Source organism: Erpetoichthys calabaricus, chromosome 14, assembly GCF_900747795.2.
Source record: "Erpetoichthys calabaricus chromosome 14, fErpCal1.3, whole genome shotgun sequence".
NCBI lineage: Eukaryota > Metazoa > Chordata > Cladistia > Polypteriformes > Polypteridae > Erpetoichthys > Erpetoichthys calabaricus.
This window is the reverse complement of record NC_041407.2, coordinates 1741643-1767885: the sequence shown is the minus strand read 5'-3', so window position 1 is coordinate 1767885 and position 26243 is coordinate 1741643. Positions and strand designations below refer to the sequence as shown.

The window sequence follows — 26243 nt, the reverse complement described above, 5'->3', positions numbered from 1 at the left end:
ACAGAAAGGAAAGCTTGGAGTTTAACATTTAATAAAAATGTATTTTTGAGACTATGAGCCACAATTTTTGTTTTGGTATATGTAAATGAAAGATGATCAACTTGTTTGATTAGCTAATTTATGTATTTTTGTAAAGTTATGTGTGTTCCCTTTTATATATACAGTATAGAAAGACTGTATATATACATATACCTATATACGTTTGTGTGTACATATATATATGTGTATATATACTAGACATTAAGCCCGTTACAATAACGGGCGCTAGAACAGTAGTCCATAAACATTAGTAGGAACAGTCTATATTGAATGGCAAGGGACCTTTTACCTCATTAATTTTTTTCCGTAAAATGCCTGCAATTTTCTCTGACAGTAATACTGGCTTTGCCGTCCGTAATATGCGTTTAATTTTCTGTCACAAATGGGCAATCAGCAGATTCTCCCCAGCAACTGATGTAATGTGTGCGAAAATAAATCTACTTTTAAAAGTCATCGTATTGTAATATCATGAAAATTCGTATATTTAGGAAAAACCCTTCAATGACTGACACTTTACAGGGCCAAGCTTCTTAATTGCAAATCTGACATCCTCAGAGTGAACACTTGCATAACAATGGGGAAGCTGGTCTCCGCGTCTCAGTACCGATTGGATTTTTCGTGTTTTCTGCTTTAGGTCTTACCTCATTTACTGAAATCTGGTTGGATCAGCCGCGCGATATTTTATAGGTCCCGCCCTCTCTGTCTTGTGTGACGCGTCAGGCGGCCTTTAAAGCATCTGCTTTGAAAGCATTGCACCTTGCCCCGCGCATGCGCACCTCACCAGGAGACACACACACGGACACTGGACGCACACAGGGGTTTTATTAAAGAGGATATATATATATATATATATATATATATATGTTTTCAACATATTTAAATGTTTAAGACATTCCTGATTTACAATGTTATGCATATATGACCCAGTTATTAACATCAGTCTGAAAATACACAGGAAAACCCGTTTCTTATACTGCTCTATATGTTAAAAAATAAATAAATAACTAAATAAAGCCACAAGTACAGCATTAGGAAAATACGCAATCACTTAATCAGAACCCATTCATATTTAAAGAGGCATTTAACACTCCTCATCAAGAATATGGAAAGAGCTGCTGAGCATTTGTTATTCACATTGGAGTCAAGCTGCAATAAACCACTGCATTCATAATGATTTTAAATGTATGGCACTTTCTCATGTTCTGCTGTTCGAGTGTAATATTTTCTGTTGTTCTGCCTTAATTCTTGACTTGCATTTTTTAACTCAGTCAAGAATCTGCCTTCACATTAACAAAAACAAATTAAAAAAAAAAAAAAAAAACACACACACATGCACACAGATAATATGAAGGCAGTGGGAGGACACCCAGCAACAGTGAAGCCTACAAAGATGGATGCCCAAAGACATTAGGATGCTTTCCAGACTTATTCTAAATTGACATGAAGACATCTGTAAGTGAGATACTGACACATTTATGTATCTGTGTCCTCTATCATGCACTCAAAACCCTGACATCATGAAGGATTTGAAACATTTGACATTTCAGAATCCCTCTGCTATACGAGTCTCTTTCAGTAGCACTATAACATGACACTGAAGCCAAAAGTCATTGCAGCCATCCATCCTCTTCCGCTTATCCGAGGTCGGGTCGTGGGGGCAGCAGCTTGAGCAGAGATGCCCAGACTTCCCTCTCCCCGGCCACTTCTTCTAGCTCTTCCGGGAGAATCCCAAGGCGTTCCCAGGCCAGCCGAGAGACATAGTCCCTCCAGCATGTCCTGGGTCTTCACCGGGGGCTTCTCCCAGTTAGACGTGCCCGGAACACCTCACCAGGGAGGCGTCCAGGAGGCATCCTGATCAGATGCCCAAGCCACCTCATCTGACTCCTCTCGATGCGGAGGAGCAGCGGCTCATTGCAGCCAGAAAAATGAAATGCATCCAAATTTTGTGGCTCATTGCTGATCAGCTAGGTGGTCAGTGTTCAGCAATGTTCAGATCTTTTCATCTTTCAGCCATTTTATTTTCTGGCCCAATGGGATGTACAGGGTGGTCCTGATCTAACTATGCAATTACTGCATTGCATTGCATTAAAAGTTGCATAGTTAGATCTGGACCACCCTGATAGAAGGAGGCAGAATAGTTCTTTATCCTTTTTAGTTTAGCACCAGATGTTACATGATTTGTTGCATTTGTTGAAATCAATAAAAATGTAATGACAAAAAAGAAATTGTGACAAAAAAACACATAAGTAGTTGTAATTTCCATACCTATAGAAACCGCAAAGTCACTTGGATTCAGGTAAATAGGAATGTATTTAACATGTGCTCCCAAAAGTTTATAAAGCTCTTCCGATTGCAAGTACACTTTATTAGGATTCAAAAACTCCACTTTGTCTGCATGTGAACTGCCATGAGCTGTGGTACGAACTGGAATCCATGGCATTGTCATCAAGTGAAAAACAAATGATGATCTGGTCTCATTTATCTTCTGTCCTTGGGAATCCAACACATGGGCTTTAAGGTACTGGGAAAACCTGGCCCTTAAAGTAAAAAAGACACAAAATTCAGAAAATGATGAAGAAAAAAAAATGTGCACAGTAGTTAGCAGTTGACATGAATACGTACCACAAAGAATCAGCTTTTGAAACATGATGTCAATATTATTGAGAATGGTTCTCATACATCAAGGCATGATGTATTGCTGTCGTTTGTATATTTTTTACAGCACTGTCTAATTTATTTATGAAGATCCTGTTCTCTGATTTTTACTGCTGATTTTACCTTGTACAGTTTGACACTTAAAAGGCTTTCTGCCCTGAGAACAGCCCTGCTGCACTCTACATAATGGGTACATTGATTAGAATGGCTCGTAATGTGCTGCCTATCTGCTATGCACAGGGTGTGCAGACATCCATATGCTAGCCTCAATTTAGAAGTCTTGGCAGAGGAATTTGTTCAGGGTGATGCCCCTCTCTCAACCACTTTCCCTCCGGAGATGGCAGTAGTAGGACTTGAACTTGGCACTTCTGGATTACAGAACAACCCTTTCAGCCAATGGAACTAAATAAGGACCCCTTGTCCCAAGAGCCAATCGTACTTCTGTTTGTAAATGTGCCACACTCTGCTCACCACTTACTGCTACACTCCAGACATAATTTTCCAAACTCTTTATCTCATATTGTATGGATAATAATATTTCAAATTCCTTATTGCAGACATTAAATTACCATATTTATGCAGCTCCTTGCTATCAGTAGATTAGTATGCTACTTTAAATTCCCAATTAAATCTATTCTATTAAAAAAAACAGGATCTGACCAATTACATGTCTTGTGACTGTGCCTACTGTATGTCTGTATGATGTCAATGGCTGTGCAGGCCAATTTTGTATCTCTGTTGGGTTAACGTATGTGCAAATTGTGTTAAAGTGTGTAGGAAATGCTGGCATTGTAGCAGAGAACTGAAACATATGAACACCGTGCAATTACACATATAAGTGGTTACCATTTTTTCACTCATTCAGTGTAATCATCTTTTAGGATAAAAGGGCAAAAGTTTTGTTTATGTTGATTTTCAGCCTTGTGGCTTTTTGGGTGATTGATTGATTGATTGATTGATAGATTGATAGATTGATAGATAGATAGATAGATAGATAGATAGATAGATAGATAGATAGATACTTTATTAATCCCAATGGGAAATTCACAAAAGCAGGAGGCAACAGTTAAGAAAGGGATACATGACTAATGGCAGCCAAGGTTTTACAGAGACAGCACCTTTGGAGTGGCTGCTCTCATTACTGTGAAACTCAGTTCATAAAACACTGGATTCGTCACCCACCGGTAGGCAATATGAACTGGGATAATCATGGCACCAGATACATTATACACTGAAGATGTGTTTTTTCGTATTACAAGTTCTGTTGAATATTAGTGGAACTAAAGATTCGTAACAAAAACCCAACTTAGCACCACTTCTTTATTTCCCCAAACCCTTTTCCATCCCATATTAGGACCAGCAGAACCAGGTTGCCTTAATAATGCAGCAGGAAAAATCATCATATGAGGAAAAATAATCTTTTATATTCTGTTCAAATGTCAGTTTTTTCCCTTAGAAGAAACTCTAAAAATAACATTTCCAAACGTGTTTTTTTGAGTCTCCTCAGAACCACTCTTTAAGGTCATGTAGCCATTATCAAGTCAGAGGTCGTTTCTTATTTATCAATTCATTGTGTTGTGTAATTTTACTGTCTGTATCTAAAATTTACTTTTTTAAAATCACATACTGTAGTCTTAAATTCTCCGTAAATGCTTGTAATAAAGCCTACAAAATAAAAAAAATGATGGAGGTGCAGTGGTTTTTGCAGCCAACTCAAAGATCAGGTATCCTAGGTTTGAATCTCATGTCTATGTGAAATCTGCACTTTCTCCCCACATTGCATTGCTTTTCCTTCAGCATCACTAAAGACACGCTGGTTAGGTTGACTTGAGATTCCAAACAGACTCTGTGTGATTGCTAATGTGGGTGTGTGCACAGGGCCGGATTAAGACGAAATTGGGCCTGATGCTGCAGCACAAAAAACGCCTATTTTTTCTCGGCATGGGTGCATGTGCATTCGAGACTCACCGTACATCCGCACTCAATCTGACCAAGAAGCCTTAATAATAATGACGTAGTATCGTAATAACTCGAGATTAACATCAAACTATGTAACATCAACATTCAATAGCAATTGTCTGAAAAGTGCACTTAATGCAGAAAACTTAACAATGAAATACACAAAATTTCGCAATTCTTTTACGAAACAGAGTAAGAAAAAATGAATTTGCAGAGACATTGGGTCAAAGTGACTAAAATGTAAAAATGTGTCCATGATTTAAATTTCATAATAGACCAGAATCCTGTCGAAGATTATAAAAATTCTAAACATCCATGCCGGGCCTGCGGGCCAGCTTTTAGTTTTACCTTTACAGATAACCATTTAAATAGCCATCGATTTTTACTGTAGAACTAATTTTCAAGGTGAAAAATTTACTACGTGGCACATACCAAACAATAATAAAGTGGCAAGAATCCCCAAGATATTGCAAAAAAACGCAGCTAAATTACTAAGTAAACTGTTTAACATAAAATTGATAGCATTAACTTGAAATCTTTGGTTAACAATAAACACGACGACGTTATACAGTAGTTACGTCACAGCGCAAAGAACAATAGTAATTGTATAATAAGTAACGCTGTGTCTAGGCATCCAAAAGTCTGACTCCAAATTTCATTCTAAGAATTATTTTGAGGTTAATACAGCAAAGGGAAACTGTTCAGCTTCCGGAAAATTCTTGTCTGTTTTCATCTGGGCCTATTTCAGTAATGGGCCTAATGCTGCAGCATCAATAGCACCCACCTTAATCCGGCCATGTGTGTGCATGTGGACACCCTGCCTAGAACTGCCATGTGGGAAACAATGTCAGGACAAGCTCCTGCTCTCCACAAGCCTGAACTGGGTTAACCAAGTTTGAGATGTTAATTGATTGAATGTCCTTTAAATGACTAAAGTCTGCAAATACCTGCTGAGACTGCTACAGTGTATTCTGATAGAAAGCTTCTATTGCAGAATTTTGAGAATAAAAAAAAAAACATCTCTTGACCCAGACTCTCTGTGCTTAAGATTTAGATTCCTAAACTTTATTAACATGTTTCACTACTGGGTTCCATGATACATTATACACAGCTGATCATGGAAATAAACTCTTAATTGCACCGGATACCAAAAGGCTCAATGCTTAGAGGTTAAAGTGTTATGTTTCATACCATTTTTTGTAAGTTGTTATGATTAAGATGCAAAGCCAGCTTGGTGTCTGTGGTTGGTCATAAAAGAAAACGTGGACAGTAAAATCATGTGGAATGCAATGCTGACACTGTCTTACACAAGGGAAAGATCACTGCTACTACCGTGTTTCCACGAAAATAAGACAGGGTCTTATATTAATTTTTGCTCCAAAAGATGAACCATGGGTTATTTCCAGGGATGTCTTATACAGTGCATCTGGAAAGTATTCAGAGTGCATCACTTCTTACACATTTTGTTATGTTACAGCCTTATTCCAAAATGGATTAAATTCATTTTTTTCCTCAGATTTCTACACACAACACCCCATAATGACAACGCGAAAAAAGTTTACTTGAGGTTTTTGTAAATTTATTAAAAATAAAAAAAACTGAAAAATCCCATGTACATAAGTATTCACAGCCTTTGCTCAATACTTTGTCGATGCCCCTTTGGCAGCAATTCCAGCCTCAAGTCTTCTTGAATATGATGCCACAAGCTTGGCACACCTATCCTTGGCCAGTTTCGCCCATTCCTCTTTGCAGCGCCTCTCAAGCTCCATCAGGTTGGATGGGAAGCGTCGGTGCACAGCCATTTTAAGATCTCTCCAGAGATGTTCAATCAGATTCAAGTCTGGGCTCTGGCTGGGCCACTCAAGGACATTCACAGAGTTGTCCTGAAGCCACTCCTTTGGTATCTTGTATGTGTGCTTAGGGTCGTTGTCCTGCTGAAAGATGAACCGTCGCCCCAGTCTGAGGTCAAGAGCGCTCTGGAGCAGGTTTTCATCCAGGATGTCTCTGTACATTGCTGCTGTCATCTTTCCCTTTATCCTGACTAGTCTCCCATCCCCACAGCATGATGCTGTCACCACGATGCTTCACTGTAGGGATGGTATTGGCCTGGTGATGAGCGGTGCCTGGTTTCCTCCAAACGTGACGCCTGACATTCACACCAAAGAGTTCAATCTTTGTCTCATCAGACCAGAGAATTTTCTTTCTCATGGTCTGAGAGTCCTTCAGGTGCCTTTTGGCAAACTCCAGGCGGGCTGCCATGTGCCTTTTACTAAGGAGTGGCTTCCGTCTGGCCACTCTACCATACAGGCCTGATTGGTGGATTGCTGCAGAGATGGTTGTCCTTCTGGAAGGTTCTCCTCTCTCCACAGAGGACCTCTGGAGCTCTGACAGAGTGACCATTGGGTTCTTGGTCACCTTCCTGACTAAGGCCCTTCTCCCCCGATCGCTCAGTTTAGATGGCCGGCCAGCTCTAGGAAGAGTCCTGGTGGTTTCGAACTTCTTCCACTTACGGATGATGGAGGCCACTGTGCTCATTGGGACCTTCAAAGCAGCAGAAATATTTCTGTAACCTTCCCCAGATTTGTGCCTCGAGACAATCCTGTCTCAGAGGTCTACAGACAATTCCTTTGACTTCATGCTTGGTTTGTGCTCTAACATGAACTGTCAACTGTGGGACCTTCTATAGACAGGTGTGTGCCTTTCCAAATCATGTCCAGTCAACTGAATTGACCACAGGTGGACTCCAATGAAGCTGCAGAAACATCCCAAGGATGATCAGGGGAAACAGGAGGCACCTGAGCTCAATTTTGAGCTTCATGACAAAGGCTGTGAATACTTATGTACATGTGCTTTCTCAATTTTTTTATTTTGAATAAATTTGCAAAAACCTCAAGTAAACTTTTTTCACGTTGTCATTATGGGGTGTTGTGTGTAGAATTCTGAGGAAAAAAATGAATTTAATCCATTTTGGAATAAGGCTGTAACATAACAAAATGTGGAAAAAGTGATGCGCTGTGAATACTTTCCGGATGCACTGTATTTATTCATGTACAACAATATACATTTATCCAAATACAGTCATGTCATCTTCTTCTGGAATATCGTCACAACTCTCCACATTCAAACCCTGAATTTCTTGCTATTCCAGCCGCTTTTAGGATCCTCCAGTATTGTTGTGCGTTTGATGAATGGTTCGATGTGGTGAAGCAAAATGCAGACATACAAATGCATTTCGTGGTGCTTTTATATTCAAGGGTCGCATATTCCCCAAAGTAATGACACAAGATATTTTAAAAGTCTCACATTACCATCTTCTTTTTTTTTTTTTTTTTGCACCTTTACAATACCATCAGAATGTATGGTGGCGTATTTGAGCCACAGAGAAAAAAAATAAGGACATAATGAAAATGTCTATTTTGTGATCAAAGTAAACATTTCGGCTTTAACCTCGAAATGTCCTCTTTTACCTCGTAGTTTACTTTATCATTAAAGCAGACTGTCGTAAACGTCATCTTAAAATCGACCCAGTTGTTAAATCGCTACGCGCTTCTGGGGCATACTCCTGAACTGACAGCAGCAATCGCCCCACAGAACACATTACATTTATGATATTCCAGCTCTCTAAACATTTTAGAATTCTTAGATTTATACTTGATATCACTTTCATGATGAAATGCATTAAAATATGTATGCTACGTTTTATGGATAAATTGTTAACTTTGTTTAAATAATGAATACTGTTACTAGTTACACATATGGGGTGGCACGGTTGCAGAGCGGTAGCACTGCTGTCTCACAGGGAGTCACGTCCCATGTGTTCCCTGTCTGGAGTTTGCATGTTTTTCCTGGTGGGTTTCCACAGTGGGCTCAGTTTTCCATCCAAAGACATGAAGGTTTGGGGATTTGGTGAAGCTATGACGCCAGTGCATGTGTGTATGCTTGTGTTTACCTTGTGATGAGCTGATGCCCCGTCTAGAGTTTTTGTTTCTGTCTTACGCCGATGCTGCTGGTATCGGCGCATTCCTGTATTGATGGATGTCATCATTAAACATCCTTGTCAGAGATATTGTGGCAAGGTGTCCCCGGAATTTAATGGATGTTTTGGGCACACACGTCACATCGCGTGAAATATAAACCTGGCCTTAGGCGCGTTACTTTTCAGCTGACGATCTTGACTAGGGCTTATTTTTGGGGTACGGCTTATATTACAGAGCACCCTGAAAATCATGCTAGGGCTTATTTTCGGAGTAGGTCTTATTTTCGGGGAAACACGTTAGTGCAGATGTGTATATAATAAAGTTTATGTAATAAAGTTCCATTTAAAGACTTTCCTGCAGTATTATTGTTTTCTTCAGCTACAAGACACAACAAAACATGCAGACAGCTTTATGACTAAATTTCATTAATTCTACTAGGCTAAATTCTACAAAATGCTTAATTTAACTGAAGTTACTGAAAAATCAATGTCACAGCCTGCTGTAAATCACCCAAAAGTAATACAAAAAGGTGTCAATTTAGCAGGCAATTTACACAATATTTCTTTATTGGTATGGCCCTATTACAATTACAGAAGCATTGCAGATGCAGATCCTGGTGTATTTCAGCATATTCTGCTCTGTAAGCTATATTCAAAAGGATAGGAGGCTGATCCTGTATCCTTAAATGGAGCAACATAACAAGAAGGAACTTGTGACCCTTATGAATCACAACTGATATGCGGTCAATCTAATTTAACACAGCTCTAGTGGCTACATGTCACAAGACTTGATTCCAGCACATCATGACAAGTCCCCTAGGGGTAAATGCTTCATGAGATCTGATTTCACTAAATATCTGTTCAGAGTTAATTCCTTTTGCCTGCATTTTGCCCCTAGTTCCTCGTGTCAGTATCTTTTGCTATGCCACATTAATCAAGCTGCAGTCATGTGATGGGAGGTGCACTGGCAATACCAGTGGGAGTCCTGACTAGACATCTCTGGAGCAGTATTAGTGCTCTAAGTTTTACGATTTAACTTTTTTTTCCCCTACATTTTCTTTATTTCTTAATTTCATATTTTAAAAAGATCACCTTCCTTCTTTCTTGATTACGGAGTGGTGGCTCTGAGGCTAGGGATCTGCACAGGCAATCGGAAGGTTGCCGGTTCCAATCCTGTAAATGCCAACAGGCATTTATGCTCTGTTGGGCCTTTGACCTGCAATTGCTGAGCGCTTTGAGTAGTGAGAAAAGCGCTATATAAATGCACAGAATTATTACTGTTTGTGGCTTGCAGACTTATACAATAAACCAGCACTTATTTGTCATTTCATCACTCCTGTCTTATAGCTTGATTACCCTGGTCTTGATTCCAGTCTCGTGAATGCAGCAACTTTACAGGACAACACGTTGTTGTATCGCCAGGCAGCTCAGCCTTTCTCCAGTACTTGGAAACAGAGCTACAGGGGCTGCCACATCTCTGACCTCTAATTTGGTGAAGCCTCATATGTTAGCAAAAGACAGAAAATATGTATGAACTTAGTGTATTCTGAATGAAAAGACAACCTTAATAAAAATACAACACAATTGAACACAGTTTGCTTAATATCTCGGATGCCTGCAGAGAACAAACTTTTAACCTAAATGGTTTGAATTCTTACAACAGTGGAGTTGCTTTAGCCTTCAGCACATTGCCTTACCCTGTGTTCCAGTTATCATTGAGCAATCTCAAAAGTTCACATCTCTGGTCAAACTTCACTTCCTCTGAGAGATGGTCAACTGTCATGAGGGTTTTAAATTCAACACATTCATAATCTTCAACAGTGTAGGTACCTTCAAGTGTTGCTGACCAAAGTTTATGTTCGGAGGCCCATGAGCTAGATTCCTATAAAAATGTAAAAAAAAAATTGATTAGACCTGTAAAACTGTAATATCAATGAGACTTCTCCTGGAACATTTGCTCAATATATTAAAATGGTTTCTTTGACCACAGCTGGCATTACTTCCTTGAACAAGGGGCATCGATAGTCACAAACTGAGACATTGCAACAAGAGGTAGGTGCAAAAGTGTATTGTTCAAAGTGATTTTATTCCAGTAAAATAAAGTGTGGTGCAGAGATCTTTAAATAAATAAACAAATAATCCACAATAAAAAGAATATTCCAGAAAACAGGAGTGAAGCACAGGAGAAAGAGCAGAGTCAAGCAAAGTGAGGGTCAAAACCGAAAGTCAATAGAAGAGAACGTCACAGCCAAATTGTAAACAAAAAATCAATTTCTTACAATGACAGATAATCAAAAAAAATCAAGTAAAGTGAGTCACTAAGTTTGGTCCAATTTCAGATAGAAGTGATGGTTTTAGGGGAATCCCAGCGCATCATGGGAGAATTCCCATGGAAATAGATGACAGAAATGGCACAAAATGATGGTGCCTATTCTCAAACCAAAATGGTGTAGGAACAAAACAGTAACAAGTAATCAACTTCAAAATGGAAGTTCTAAATCATATTCTGAATGCAGATTTGGATTCCATAAATTTTAAAACTCCCAAAACAAAACCAAAATGAATTTTCAAGCCTCAAGAAATCTTTATAACATACTCAAATGATAACAGAAATTGGCTGATCACGTTTCCTCATTAGCACTCTGGGGGTGGTAATGAAGGCAACCTACACCCACTAAATGGTAAAAGTCGGCCAGAGTGAGGAGGCAGGAAAAGAAGGAAAAAACATTCAAGAAGGTGTAAGGAGCAGAGATTGGGTGGAGGACAGGAGGCATGGTGGTCAAGAGTTGACCCCACATGCAGCCAACAGATGGAGTTCCTGCTGAGTGTCCTAGAATTAGAAGTGACCAAGGAGCTCAAAAGATCATCCATCCATCAGATACCTTAGAGAGAAGGTTGTTGGGATGGCGGAGCTGTGCTTGAAACAACCCAATGGTGACCAGCTGAAGTGACCTGGGTACAAGCTGTTCTAAAAGGCTATGCGCTAATGCCTGTGTATCAGCTCCTGGCTGAGCTGGGGCTGAGAGGATGAAGATAGGCACGGAGGCTCACAAGGAAAAAGGAGGACCTGATTTTAACTTCCTAATTTGAACCTGTGTGAAAAATATTTATTCATCTATTTATTTATGGTTTTGACTCTCACTCAGCAGAGCACTGTTTTTTTTATTGAGGAACATTTATTACTGGAAAACTGCACTCACAATTTACACTGATTGAATGGAACAAAAAGCACAAGTCACTTTGCACCTACTCCTGTTGTTCTGTGCCCTGATTGCCAAGTTTATTCTTGATCTATGACTAACAATGACCTCAGTACAAAGAGGTTATGCTAGCTGAGGACAACCTGGGCGTCACATTTATACTCAGGTGGAAGAGGTCTGAGTACAGACAAGAACTGTAATCTCTGAACAGGAGGGGATGAATGATTGTCCGAACTATCATATCTGGGCAAAAATAGAAATAGTAGCCAGGGGAGGTGTATTTTGAAATTGTAATTCCTACCCAAAGATGCACCAATTATTTCTTTTTGCAAATAGTCTTTCTATTAGCTTTTAAGTAAAGTTTCAACAAGGCATTAGGGTAACCCTTTGTTCCTAAATAACAGAATTCCAGACACATCATTAACTGAGGCATATGCAGCAACACCACACGAACAAGAAAGCGTCTGTAAGCACAAAGTGAGATGCAATGCAATTTGATCATTATTAAGGTAACAAAAAAAAAAGAACAAAAACAAAAATAAATTTAAAAAAAAATCAGAAAAAGTAAAAATACTAAATAATTCAAGAAAACAATACAACATTACTAGAAATGAAATCATGATACTGGAGAGTTAGGAAAAATGTTTAAGACCACAAAGGGTGTTTTCAGTGTGAACTGAACAGCAATCTTTCTAGAAGAGAAAGACATGAACACACACACAACCCTAGCTCGGTGAAGGTCAACATGCACTGAGGCATTAAGCTATCTCTGTACCAATCTGTCTATCTATAGAGCTTGTTTACTTCAAATTAAATATTACTGATTTTGCTCAGTTGATTCAATTTCATGCTCATTTGACACTACATTCCTTTGTGTACATAATAAATATTATATAAGTTAATGGACCCAATTCTCTATTATTTTACGGTATAATCGGTTGTACACAATGGAAAATGGCAGGCCAAGGCTGCGGCTGAACTCCTCATTCATATGCACTCTGGCACTGTCAGGCAACACATTAATTGGCTGTCAAAATCTGGCATGCTGGCGACACTTTGGAAATTTGAAACTGAGCTTAAAAAGTCACTAGTGAGTCATGAAATCTTTCATCCCCCTGCAATTCCTCATCTATTTCTCTTGTAATCTGATTCTCAAGGCAATGAGATCCAGCAGCTGTAATCATTATGGAAGACTTTTCCAAAGATTGTCAGTCTTTATTCACATAATCTTAACATGTTGGAGACAGCTAGCAGCGCACTCCTGTGAAGACCAGTCATCCAGTCTGACATACCCAGCGACGCACTCCAATAGTTCATAACTTACCTTGAGAAAATCAAACCAGAAACAAACACTATTGAAGCACATCTGTATGATGTCTCATGTTTTACATACCACGACAAATTGGAAAAAAAGAAAAAGGGCGAAGATTGTGGCCAAACTCAACATAACTGTTATCCCCTTCATACAGCATGGTGCAGTCAGGCAGAATGCTATTGGCTGTCAGAAAAAGGAACACACATGACTGACTATTCTGGAAAATAGTCATATAGAGTCGCTACATTTGACATGCCCAGCTATTTTCAGCCATATAAACTGATATGGTCCGGCAACGAGATCAGCAAGTCTGACATACACAACAACTAGATGTAGGATAATAATAATAATAAAATAAATATGCCACTGGAAAATTTTCAGTAAAAAATAAAATTTAGTTGGTTTTAAAAAGGGCAGGCCAGAATGGTGCATTTTTGCATACTAATCTCATTCCTGCTCTGTGTATTTCATCATTGTTGGTTGGCACCGAGCATGAAAGCTGTGCCATGAACTGCAGTTGGGATTATCAGACTCCATGCTGAGAGAGAAATTAAAGGCACTTTTTATCTTGTCCTGATCATTCATTGATTCAGTGCTGAAAGGCACTGGCATCCATTTTTGGCAAGCTAATTCACATTATCATTTGCCATTGGGGGTGGGGGGTTATGTTAAGACGAAAATCTACTTTTATTTTGAGGGAAACAACAGCAACCTACAAAATAACAATTTGTGACTCTGTGTTGCTACCATTACCAGATAACTGGCTCGCTGCAGCACATCTCTCAATTTGTCATTTCTAAATGCAAAAAAAAAAAAAAAAAGGAAGAAGAAACGTACCGAGATAAAATCTCTTTGATCCAGAATCTAAAGGCTTGCCGCTCTGATTAAATCAAAAACCTGAGGCAGGCAAATTTCAACAAAGAGAATAAGAACTTCATTGCAAGCCTCCTTACGCAGCTTGAAAGGTGCAAAAGCTTGCATAAATCACTCTGAACGTGTACGCTTTAAAAGCGAACAAGAGGGCAACCAATCCAAATATTCATTTTTTGCATGTGCCAACAGAAATTACAGGACTCCACAGAACACAAAACAACTTCAAAACTTCTCACAAAATCTTTTTATTCAGGATGGAGGCAAGGAAAGGTTCCCTCACATTAATTGATAACAAGATGTCAGAAAAGAAATAAATAATCCATCGAGCGATGCAGCCTCATTAGTTTTTTTTTGCCTCCAGTGTTGATGTTGTTATAACACTGCAATGCATCACTCACTGCTTGACCAGCAGGCCATAAGGAAAAAGACAGAATAAACGGCCGTCTCTTAATGGATTTTCAACGGAGTTCATTGAGTAGCAAATCAGCCAGACAACCGAGCTTCATTATTTGTACTAACCACAGTGGCGACCAGAGACTGAACACCAAGGCAGTCTTTCTCGCTAAGAAACGTGTGACTTCCAAAATAATATAAAATTAGAAGCTGCATTGTGTCTCATTAACTTCAGCTCCACGCCACTTGTTGATTACATTTGTTAAAATAATATAAATTAAATCATGGAAACAAACGTACATTTAAGCCTTGTGCTACTATAAGTTATGGTTAAGCCAGGGTTGCTGCCCTGGCTTATGTTTAATTTCTTTGTATTTAATAATTTTGCTGCCACTTAAGTTTCCTTGTCTTTTTGTTTCTGTTTTTTGTTTTCCGTCATGTAAGATGTTTTGATCTTGATTTCTTCAAATAATTGATTTATAAATATTATGTTTCTATGTGTAAACTGATGTTCTCCTGTTTGAGGATGGGACACCCAGATGTCACCACTCCTAAGCTTACCCTACCACTGTTTCCGATAGGGAATAGGAGAGCTCCGCAGCGGCACATTGAAGTTCTTCTAGAGTACGATCTTTACACAGGTTTTCCTCAACCTTCGCGACTGTCTCTTCGGAAATTGACGGTCTCCCGCTCCTTTGTTCGTCGTAAATTTCAGTATGACCGGCTGTAAACTCTCTGCACCACTTGCGAATGTTTTTGACATCCATGCACGACTGTCCATACACTTCTGTCAATTGCCGATGAATTTCAACCGGTTTAACGCCTTTTGCGTCCAAAAATCGAATAACTGTGCAAACTTCGCACTTGGCGGTAGCGTTCAACGGGCGCTCCATTTTCAAGGGCTGCCAAGCCAATATTGAGCATCCCAGCGAAACCGCGTATGCTTGTTTGAGAGTGGAGGAAGCACCAATCACAACAGTGTGGCCAACAGCCGTACGAACAGTTTCTCTACGTCCCCACCGCTTTGGAGACCTTACTTTTGGGATTGCCCTCGTATTATGCCTCTTATTTATTTACCTTCATTCAGCAAACAATATGGCAATGCACAAACTGGCAGTGCTCCCTGTTCATCTTGCATTCTCAGTTATAATTTTAGGCAGAAGAATAAATAGAGGTGTCTACATAATCAATCAAACTGCTTTTAATGCAGACCTTCTGTCAAGTACAAATTGACACAGAGAAACTTACCAGTTCCTTTTTGCTGAAACACTGCTTCACCTTCCTGAAGATAAATAGGTCCTGTACCCCCAATGCATTAAAAAAGTCTCTCCAGCTTTGAACATCTGAGTCAGTCTCCAAATAGCAAGAGTGTAACAGCACCCATTCTACTCCTGGAGAAAAATGACAAACGCAGATAAAACAACCTTTTAAAAAAAGGTTGCTTTTCAAGATTACCTAAATAATTTGTTGGGATTGTTTTAGTTTGATTAGCCACTGCCTACTGAAGAAAAATGAAGATTCACAAGCTCCATTGCTTGATGTTTATCTACAGTTCTTGTTTTTGTGTCCCCTCTCTGAAATCAGTGCGACTTAATGGATAAGGACTAAACCACAAGGGTGCTGGTTTAGTTCCCAGAGGTCACTAACCTCACAAAGTCACTTTTTAAGCCTGTACTTCAACTGCAAGAATATATGCAAACCATTTTACTGAACAGCAACTTGAGATGGTGTTCATTAGATAAAAGCACCATATAGTCAATACATATTTTTTTTTATATAGTACCTTTCAGCATAGTGGTGGCACTGACCAGAAAGCAGGAGACACACCTGGAGGTGGCAGAGTTAAAGATGCTAAGATTTGCATTGGGTGTGACGAGGATGGACAGGATTAGAAACGAGGACATTAGAGGGTCAGCTCAGGTTGGACGGTTGGGAAACAAAGTCAGAGAGGTGAGATGGCATTGGCTTGGACATGTGCAGAGGAGAGATGAGGGGTATATTGGGAGAAGGGTGCTAAGGATAGAGCTGACAGGGAAGAGGAGAAGAGGAAGGCCTAAGAGAAGGTTTATGGATGTGGTGAGAGAGGACATGCAAGTGATGGGTGTGACAGAGCAAGATGACGAGGACAGAAAGATATGGAAGAAGATGATCCGCTGTGGCAACCCCTAACAGGAGCAAGCCGAAAGAAGAAGACCACCTTTCAGCAAAGCATGCCATACTCAAGCCCATATAACTTCATTCATGGTAGTGAGGATTACTAAATAACACATTTAAAAAATAAAAATACCTGGGAGCTTTGATGGTAAATCAAAATTTCCATATTCTTGTGAAAACTGAACATTCGTCTCATATGGACGTACAAAGCCTTTGTTGGTATTGACTGGTATATATGCCTTCCATTTTACCAGGTCCTGGATGTCAGCATGCTCCTTTATAAAACGTACATAACTGATTACAGTGTCTTCAGGTTTCATCTACAAAAAGCCAAAGTGCAGTACAATGATCAGGTTGCAGTTGAATAGCCATCATTAAAAGAAATAAAGCTGCTAGCTTTAAATGAAGTGAAACACATACTCGAGCAATGATATTGGGATGAGGTGTTAATAATCACAACTGGAAAAGCAAATGATCAATTAAAAATCTGAAATGTTTCAGCGGTGAAAAACACCAGGAAATGGAAGGAACAAAAACGAAAAAAAAATTAAATGAAAAATATTGGGACTGTCAGAAGTCAGTATGGGGTCAGAAACCCAAACAACCATCAAGCAAAGTCAAAAAACCAGAACCTAAGCCAGAAAAGCCGCAGTGAAAAAGGTCCTCTGCATCACATGACCATAGCAACGAGAACAACATGTGTCCTCTGAAACTGCACCACAAAATGGCTGAGCTCACACAAGGAAATACTGAGAAGATGACAAGAGTGCAGACATCAACATCATGATGGTAAAAAGAAACAGTAAGAATAATATGTATAGGATTTCCAGAAATTATGGTTAATTCATGACATGAGGAGGAGGAAGAGGAGAGAAGACCTCTGTTTTCTGTCAGAATAAAATACAATCGATCTACCAATGCCCTAGTTTTTGAATTATCCCTTAATGGTGAAAACAGGACAATGAATTATTTGAGATATAATATACAACACTAAAAAAATTCAAGCAAGTTTGACTAAGGACCATGAAGTTCCAATAACCTCTGAAGCAAGGATGCACGTCAAACCATAATACATTAAAGAAAATGTCATGCCATTTGCAAATAAAAAAAAAGTAATTTGTTTTGAAGAATTGCTGCCAATGATCTGTCAAATGCTAGTTAAGACTCTGATCTACTTGTGTGCTGCACTAAAAAACAACTTGGACAAATAAAGCAACAGGATCATGAAGACCAATACATTTTAACGTTTAATCAGATCGTGTAGAGTTGAAGGCTCCCTTTGTCTACATATACTAGAGCAGAAGATTTAATTCTTTATCACTGTGATCTTAAACCAAACTGTAAAACTTTATATCTAAAACCCTCCAGAAAATAATCTGATTTGCAATTGTCTATGAAAGTCAAGCATCAAAGCTTTCTAGATAGTTAAGACTGTATTTCTTTTTGGAATAGCAATATAAATATAATAATTTTGAGGTATGATCCACACAAAACCATCCAAAAAAGAGACCAGCCAGATTTAAATGTAAAAAAAAAAATCAAACTATAAAACTATACTTATAAGAAAATGATGGATTCCCAGATATCAACTGATATGTACTTTGTTGAGAGATCATCACTTTCAGTAAGGTGATTGAAATATGACCAGAAATAAAAATATGCAAATGATTTAAAGCACTACACAAAATTGCATTTGTTTTCTGAAACAATGCTTTGTTAATGTTTGGCTGTTGTGTTACTTTGCTATTCATTTGCAAAGTCTAGCATTATGATAATTGTATATTATGACGTCATTTAAGGAATTAATTGATGACTTGAAGGAAGAAGCGCCTTCTGATAGTAAGCTATTATAATTGTCTCTCCTCAGAGTTTTGGAAACTTGATCATTGATAAGAAGAGCACCATCTGTGAAGAGAGATGGGGTTCTGGTGGATTGATCAGAGAGGTACAGTGTTTTATGATTTAATTACCTATAAACCCTTTCTTTCTTGTCTTTCTGAAACTACGTTTGTGCTTTCTTTGAAACTGGAGAAAACGCTGACAGCAACAAAGCACAGGATATTCTGAGTCAGGCACTACAGAGCCACAGTAGGAGGGAGCTGGCATACAGCAGGCTCAGCCATTGCTTACTCTGTCCAGAGGCCACGCAGGAGCAAAGACCAAGCCAGACCAGAACACAAAATAGTCAGCCACTAGTAGCAAGCACCTACTTAGACTGGAATGGTATTTTGTTGCACTCATTTTACTTTGCTTATTGTTTTGGGCATATTATTTATTATACATGAAGAAGTTTTTTAGTGCTCTCTATCTTATTGCCTGAGGCCACAGATCTAAAAAGGTAATGTAACATATGAGGGCTATTTGGGCCATTTTGTTCAGGTGTATGTAATAAAGAGTATTAAGGCAGGGGCACAGGGTTATCCTAGGACCCTACCATGATAAAACACATAGTAAAGTACACTATCATGTAATCAGCTTACCTTTCTATGCCTACATACAGTATACTAATAAAAACCATGAAGAGTCATGTCATTCATACATTTTTTGAGTTAGTTCTTGACAAATTCAACTCAATCCAATTCAATTTATTTTAAAGTTCTCATTCAATTTTCAGCCCAATTCATCATACAGCATTTACAAATACAATGTGTAAAAAATAAGATATGACATTAAACACAAAAGATAACATTGAAACATAAAAAGAGAGGTTCTGTTAAATATATACTGTAGAAAAAACAATAATATGTTACGGAGCTTTCTCCTTCTTTTGTATTGTTTACCAACAGACTAGGAATTCAGAAGTTGTATAGATTTATACAACAGATAATTAAGTAATATTTTCCACATTTTGCTTTCTTAAAAATTTATTTTATCATATTATTCTTTTCATTCTTTTCAGCTCGTTGTAGATGACATCATTTTGTTTTCACCTCACTTTTTGTATCCGTGACCATTTAGCTATCGGGGTGTGGTCACTGCACATTTCTCAATTAATAACATTTAAAAGCAAAGTGATTTAAGAACAAAGTGTTGTTGGAACTAGGTCATCTGTACTTTACAGAAATATAAAGAAAAGACTTAATCAAACTAAAAATATTTTAATAAAAATATATACATTTTGTTATAAATTCTTTGCTTTTTTGATTACAATTTTTGGTTTTGCCCAATATAAAAAGGTTTTTCCAACTGACCAATCAACCCTTAAATGTCCTAGAATTTCAATTTCAGTTTCTTATGTTCTTATTTTTTCCACCTACAGTGCATCCGGAAAGTATTCCGAGCGCTTCATCACTTTTTCCACATTTTGTTATGTTACAGCCTTATTCCAAAATGGATTAAATACTTATGTACATGGGATTTCTCAGTTTTTTTATTTTTAATAAATTTGCAAAAACCTCAAGTAAACTTTTTTCACGTTGTCATTATGGGGTGTTGTGTGTAGAATTCTGAGGAAAAAATGAATTGAATCCATTTTGGAATAATAAGGCTGTAACATAACAAAATGTGGAAAAAGTGATGAAGCGCTGGGAATACTTTCTGGATGCACTGTATGAAATAAAACGTGTAAAACCACAAGCAATAGACCCTTTTTTCATGGAAGGATGTTTTTAACAGTCATCATGTAGACAACGGTGGGGGGGCAGGGGAGAATTTATTACAGATAAAAGCTATTCACAAGTAAACTGTGTCTTTCTGTACAGCACTCATAACATAAACACCAGAATAAGCAACTTGTCTAGTTTTTAAATCACACAAATCTAATTAAGCAAAATGTCCAACCCACCTTCCAAAGTCCAGTCTTTAAATTAGGAATAATGTGTTCTAGAAGGACCTTGTCTGGTTCCAGGTCATGAACTTCTAACCTCTTCAGAAGCTCCTTCACCTGGGAGTTACTCAGAGAGTCAAGACATGTAAGAAGTTTAGGATTGACAATATTAAGGTCTTTGAAAAGTCCTTTCAGGCCTATAATGAGAAGGAAAAACAAAAAAACGGGAAAAGCAAGATACAAGTTTTTAACTATTCTCCAAAATACTTCTTAAATAACTTCCACTAAAATATGTTTTGAACTCAATGTGATTTAGGCAGGACAACAGGAATATGATGCACATAAAAGGAGCAGTAAAAAGGGGAAGCTCCTCTGTGTCACTTTGGGACACCATTAAGACGTTTAAATAAACAAGCTTGTCTTGATAAATTATGTAAACTCTCCCCTCACTAGGCTAAAAATACAATGCAGTATATGTTATCATTTATTTTTTATATGTCTGCCACTTAAAAATCAAAGTTAAATGTTTTTTATGGCTGCTAAAATCTTGAAAGTGCTCACTTTTTACAATCCATCGAGCTATATATTCCCCACTGCTAAAAAGGCATATCAGTTCCAAAAATGAATAAATATTTGACAATGACATTAAGGTCAGGAACAAAATGCTACAGATTAAAAAAAAACAACCTCACAAACGTTCAAAGTTTTAATGGAAATATTGAGAGAAAAGTAAAAAGCCATATGCAAAGATGTAGCACATTGTGAAAGCATACAGAACCTGAGAGCAGAAAAATAATCCTTGTGTGAATCCCTCTATGAATGCTCATTTTTAAGATAGGTCAGAAATACAACAAAGCACTGCAGCAAAAGCCTAATTTGCATGCTTCAGCGCACATAATCCCATAAAGAATATTTTAACACAATGGAAAATCCTAAGAAGTTTCTCATTTTATTACTGTTTACTGGAGCTACTCCATGCTGACAACATGATTAACCATTTGTGTGACACAATGTTATAAAGGAACTGCAGTCTTTACACAAATGTTCAGACTGGAAACTGAAGAAGACCAAAGGAAAATCAGGGCTCAGAGTTTGCAATCAAATTTGTTTACACTGATGGTTATATTAAGAAGGATTCTTCCCACAATTGTGGTTACTTTCTTTGTTATCTTCAAAGAAGGTAGGAAATAAAATTAAAACATTAAACCAAAAATTACTTTCTTATTTACAAAAAACAATCTTACTGACTACACTAGTGTGTGTGTGTTCTGCAAAAGACCAGCAGCCCCTCAGTTTAATGCCTGCTTGTAATCAGTGCTGTGAGAATAAGCACCAAATGCCTGTGACCATGAATCAGATTAACTTCCATAACATAACATCCATCCATTTAGCCATTAATTGTCTAATCTATTTATTAGAATAATCATCTATAAACCTTTCTTGGCACATTCAGGGACAAAAAGGAAAGGCACCAATCCTGCATGAGATCCCAGTTCACTGCGTGGCACTGCCACGTTGGCCAATTTAGAAGCACCAATCAACATTACCTACCACCTTTTAAAACATGAAGTAAATTGGAGTATCCAACAAACTCTGCATGGACACAGGCAGAGCATGGACACTCCACAGTGATATTTATTGGGTCAGGATTCAAGGTCATGAGGCAGCAACAATAACTACTATATCACAGGCTGGAACAGATTTCATCAAGAACAGTTACAATCTGACCTACCAATCACACTGTATGTATATATGATTCCCGCATTATTTAACTGGAAAATGTTAAGTTACTGTTGATCCTGGTGGTGGAGAGGGAGCCCTTAGTGTAGAAGTTCAAGTATCTCTGGATCTTGTTTATGACTGATGGAAAAAGAGAACATGAGATCTACAAGTGGATTGGAGCAGTGGCTGCTGTTCTAAGGGCCCTATACCAGTCTGTGGTGATGAAGCTGGAGCTGAGTCTAAAGACAAAATTATCGTGGTGGTGAAGAAACACTTCATGACACGGTGAGAAGCTCAGTGATTCGGCTTAGCCTCAGAGTAGTGTTCTTGAACATACTGTAAGGATGTAATAGGTGCAGCTCACTCTAGAGCTGCTCTAGGTAAGTCACACTGGACAGAGAGGCTTGGGCAGACCCAGGACACCCTAGAAGATTATATCACTTGTTAATGCCTGAGAATTCCCAAGAAAGAGGTGGAACCTGCATCTCAGGACAGAAAGTCCTGGGTGATCCTCAGCAGGGAAAGTGCGTTCCGAAAATGAAATGGGATGAAATATATATCAACAGTATATATGTTTACATATACAAACACATATGTATTGTTTATTTATAATTCAAAGTTATATATTTTTTGCATTTCCTTTTTACTTCAATACTTAGAACTACTGTATAGTGTGTTGGGCTCTGAAGTGGAAATATACTTTATAGGAATAAATTTAAAAAGGAAAAACTTTCAAAAATATGGTCAAGTACAATTTAGCCAAGAACTGCAGAACAAAAAGTACCGTACCTGTATGCTCCTTCTGTGAATTTCCAAGAGGAAAGAACACTCCCTGCTCATTTAGTGCCACCATGCACCCATTCACTAGAGGGATCATGGGAATAGACCGTAACTCTTGAAGTATGCCATCTGCTGCACTATAATCATGCTCCAGTGTGCGGAAGTTACAGACCATCAGTTTAGCAATTTTTACCAAACACTCCTCTAAAGTGAAAAATTGCAACAAAAAAAAAAAAAAAAAAAAGACTGATGAACAACCTTCCATGAGTGTAACTTTAACCAAATAACTCAGAACAGGCCAAGTCTACTCTATTGAGATAATATAGTGTTAAATAAACATAAATTCCTATTTACACCTGATAAACTGATAGAATTTTTAATAGTATTCTGAATATCTGTAAAATACCTCACAGCATTTCCATTGGTAATACCGAGTTCTCCTGGTTTATTTAAACATTTAATTGAAGAGTAGTTGTTAAAATCAGAAAACACAGACAATGATTCCTGTATCACACTTTATAATGAAGCAGAAGTGCTGTGACAGTTTAAAAGATTAACTGTCTGAAGGGAGGCCTGAACTCTTCCCTCATTCATTAAGGACTAAGTGTCAAAGACTCACAATTGAGTAGCCCATTAAAAACTTTTAGTAGTTTCCTGGAATCTGTATTCTATACATGTATATCTTTAATCTTTTATTTCTCTGGAAATCTGAAGAAAAACATATTAGCTGCCCATTTGTACCTTAATATACTGTATAAGACAATGTCTTCTGCCACATTAGATTTGCTGCCATGTCTCAATAGTAAGTAACTTAAATCGATTAAAACATGCAAGTATGAATTTCACTGTACTCTGTACATGTGACACTACCGACACTCTAAATCTATGAACTTACCACTGTACTTGTCACCATCTTTGATTAACTCCTTGGATACAGCAGCCGTGACAGCAGCAATATCAGAACCTGTAAGTCTGTGCACTCCAAGTACTGACATGAGAGCTGCAGGTAAGCTCGCCTGTACAGCAGGATTCAGATATGAAAGATTAAGGTGTTTGTGAAGAATCTCTGAGCTAATAACTTCCTGAATTAGAAAGTCTGACGACACAGCAATTTGGGAGGGCAATTTGTATTCAATTTGGCCATCTAAAAGACACAGACAGAGAGACAATCAAATCCATATTTCAACTTTCTAATAAACAAGTTCAACTGGAATATATGAACAGAATACATAAGTGGGATTAATAATTATGTGCAAAGGAAACTGGGAAGAAAAATCAAAAAGTCTATGCTAAATAATCTGACTGTTAGGTAAAAGCATCTGAACTTGAAAGAATGTGGTCCATGTTACACCAAGCATATTTGTTTATTCACCAAGTTATTTTATTCCAAAGCCAGAGCAATCCTGGAAGTATCAGGCACAAGTACGAGACTAGCTCCGGATGAAATACCTGAGGCTCTGAGGCTAGAGATCTGCACTGGCAATCAGAAGGTTGCCGGTTCGAATCCCGTAAATGCCAATAGGGACTCTGCTCTGTTGGGCCCTTGAGCAAGGCCCTTAACCTGCAATTGCTTAGCGCTTTGAGTAGTGAGAAAAGCGCTATATAAATGCAAATAATTAATAATTATTATTATTATCACTTACACTTTGGGGCCAATCTAGCATCACTTAATCAACCAACCTTGTAAGTCTCTGAGATGTGGTAGGACACTGAAAAACCCAGGTAAAACCAATATGAACCCCAACCCCTAATTTTAAAACTCTGTACTGTACATACTATACTTTGCCTGGGATTATTTTTACATCATTAAAGAGGTTTATTTTCACATTGAGGCTCTGATGTCCCTTGGAAGAAGAATATGGGATTGAAGTACATCATGAATTTAAAAACAAATAATCCAAATATCCCAATCTAAACAATATGTTTTGAACTCTAGCAATTCACTTGTGTCAGAAATGCAATCTTACTGACCATCATCTTCTTTTGTGGGTAAAAAGGGTTTTCCTTTGAGAAGTTGAATGATTTGACCTGCAACTGGCTTGAAGAAATCAAAAATTTCATCAGGAAGTGGAATAAATTTCAAAAATTCACAAAGTCCTTGGAGGTCTTTGAATGCTGGATGGTTCTACAAATAAAAGTCAACATTTTAGAAAAATCTTAGCCTTCTCACTGAGGGCTTTGTTAAATGAACAGCAATTTAATCGCCCTGTTGCATGCTATATTTATTACAGCTTAGCACAGTTAGATCAGTGCCATGATAATCATTCTTATATTTCTTAAATGGGAATTTTAAACTAACAATTGAAAGAATCCTGTGAAAAGTTTAAAGCATTAATTGTTACAGGTTTAGACAGACAGACATAAAGAAGGAACCAATTCTCAAGCACTGACAAGTTAAAGTAGGGGCCAACTTCAAAAACACAAAAAAGAAAATACTTATTTTCGTTTCCTAGCCTGTATAACCTAAAGCCAAAATGTCAGAATGAATTCATAACCACTTTTTCAAGTTAGAAAATCTAACCTTTCAGGATATACATTCAAATTTCAAAAACAATTCCCTACAAAACATCTTGTTCTTTGGTTTTCTATTAATATTGTTATTAATGTGACATATTGATAGAAATGAAAGGAACTTAAAGGAATACTCCACCCAAAAATGTTTTATAGGTTATTTAAGATATGTGTTTTGTAGTGATGACCAACAAAAATGTTTTTATCATGTTTTTAAAGAAAAATGGAGATTAAAAAAAAAAGTTTATGAAATAACACACAAGCCAATGCTGTACAAAACAATGTGAATTCTGGAAAAGTCAATGCATTTCATAAGCAAGAAATGAAATTCACATCAGAGTGAATAAATATTCATCCCTGCCTGTCTTGTGTCTGAGTGTGTATGTAAGTGTTCTCCCTCCAGCGCTATCTCCTGTCTAGCATGATGCTGATGGGATACGCTCCCACACACTGGATCATGTGAGGTGATTATGTAATACAACTGCAGAAATATCACATATTACTTACTACAAAGACATCCATTGCATGAAGAAATAGCTGTGGTATTTCAGAGCGGAGCCACTGGTTCCAGGAGCTGTCACGATCAACATCTTCACGAGATGATGGAATGTCAAAATCACCTGAATTATCAAAGGCAAAAGATCATCTTGTAGAAAGGTTAAATTAGGATGACAAATTTGTGAATTACTCATTTGACAAGCATACACATCTGGGGACCACCTTCTTGGCTCTGGTTGAGGTAAGCAGTTCCACGTCAGGACGAGAGGGTGCGCTGATGCTAACATTATCTTCTTCCTCTTCCACATCCAAGAAAAATGGCTGACACCACCTCACCTCCCAGAGAAAGCTCCATCCCCTGGTCTCAGCCCTATAAAGCTGGCCTGTTCCACAGAAGGTGGC

General features: G+C 38.0%; 1 protein-coding gene across 1 annotated transcript in view; it reads right to left on the bottom strand.

Annotated features, from left to right (window-relative positions):
- wu:fj29h11 (uncharacterized) overlaps positions 1–26243 on the bottom strand; it is a 70752-nt gene that overhangs the window by 29138 nt on the left and 15371 nt on the right. The window contains exons 10-18 of the mRNA XM_051918781.1: positions 25851–25963; positions 24804–24957; positions 23728–23976; positions 22842–23036; positions 20349–20527; positions 16698–16884; positions 15659–15801; positions 10327–10511; positions 2305–2576 (exon numbers count right to left, since the gene is read on the bottom strand). Of these exons, the coding sequence (XP_051774741.1) occupies positions 2305–2576; positions 10327–10511; positions 15659–15801; positions 16698–16884; positions 20349–20527; positions 22842–23036; positions 23728–23976; positions 24804–24957; positions 25851–25963 (1677 nt within the window). The remainder of the gene's footprint in view (positions 1–2304; positions 2577–10326; positions 10512–15658; positions 15802–16697; positions 16885–20348; positions 20528–22841; positions 23037–23727; positions 23977–24803; positions 24958–25850; positions 25964–26243) is intronic.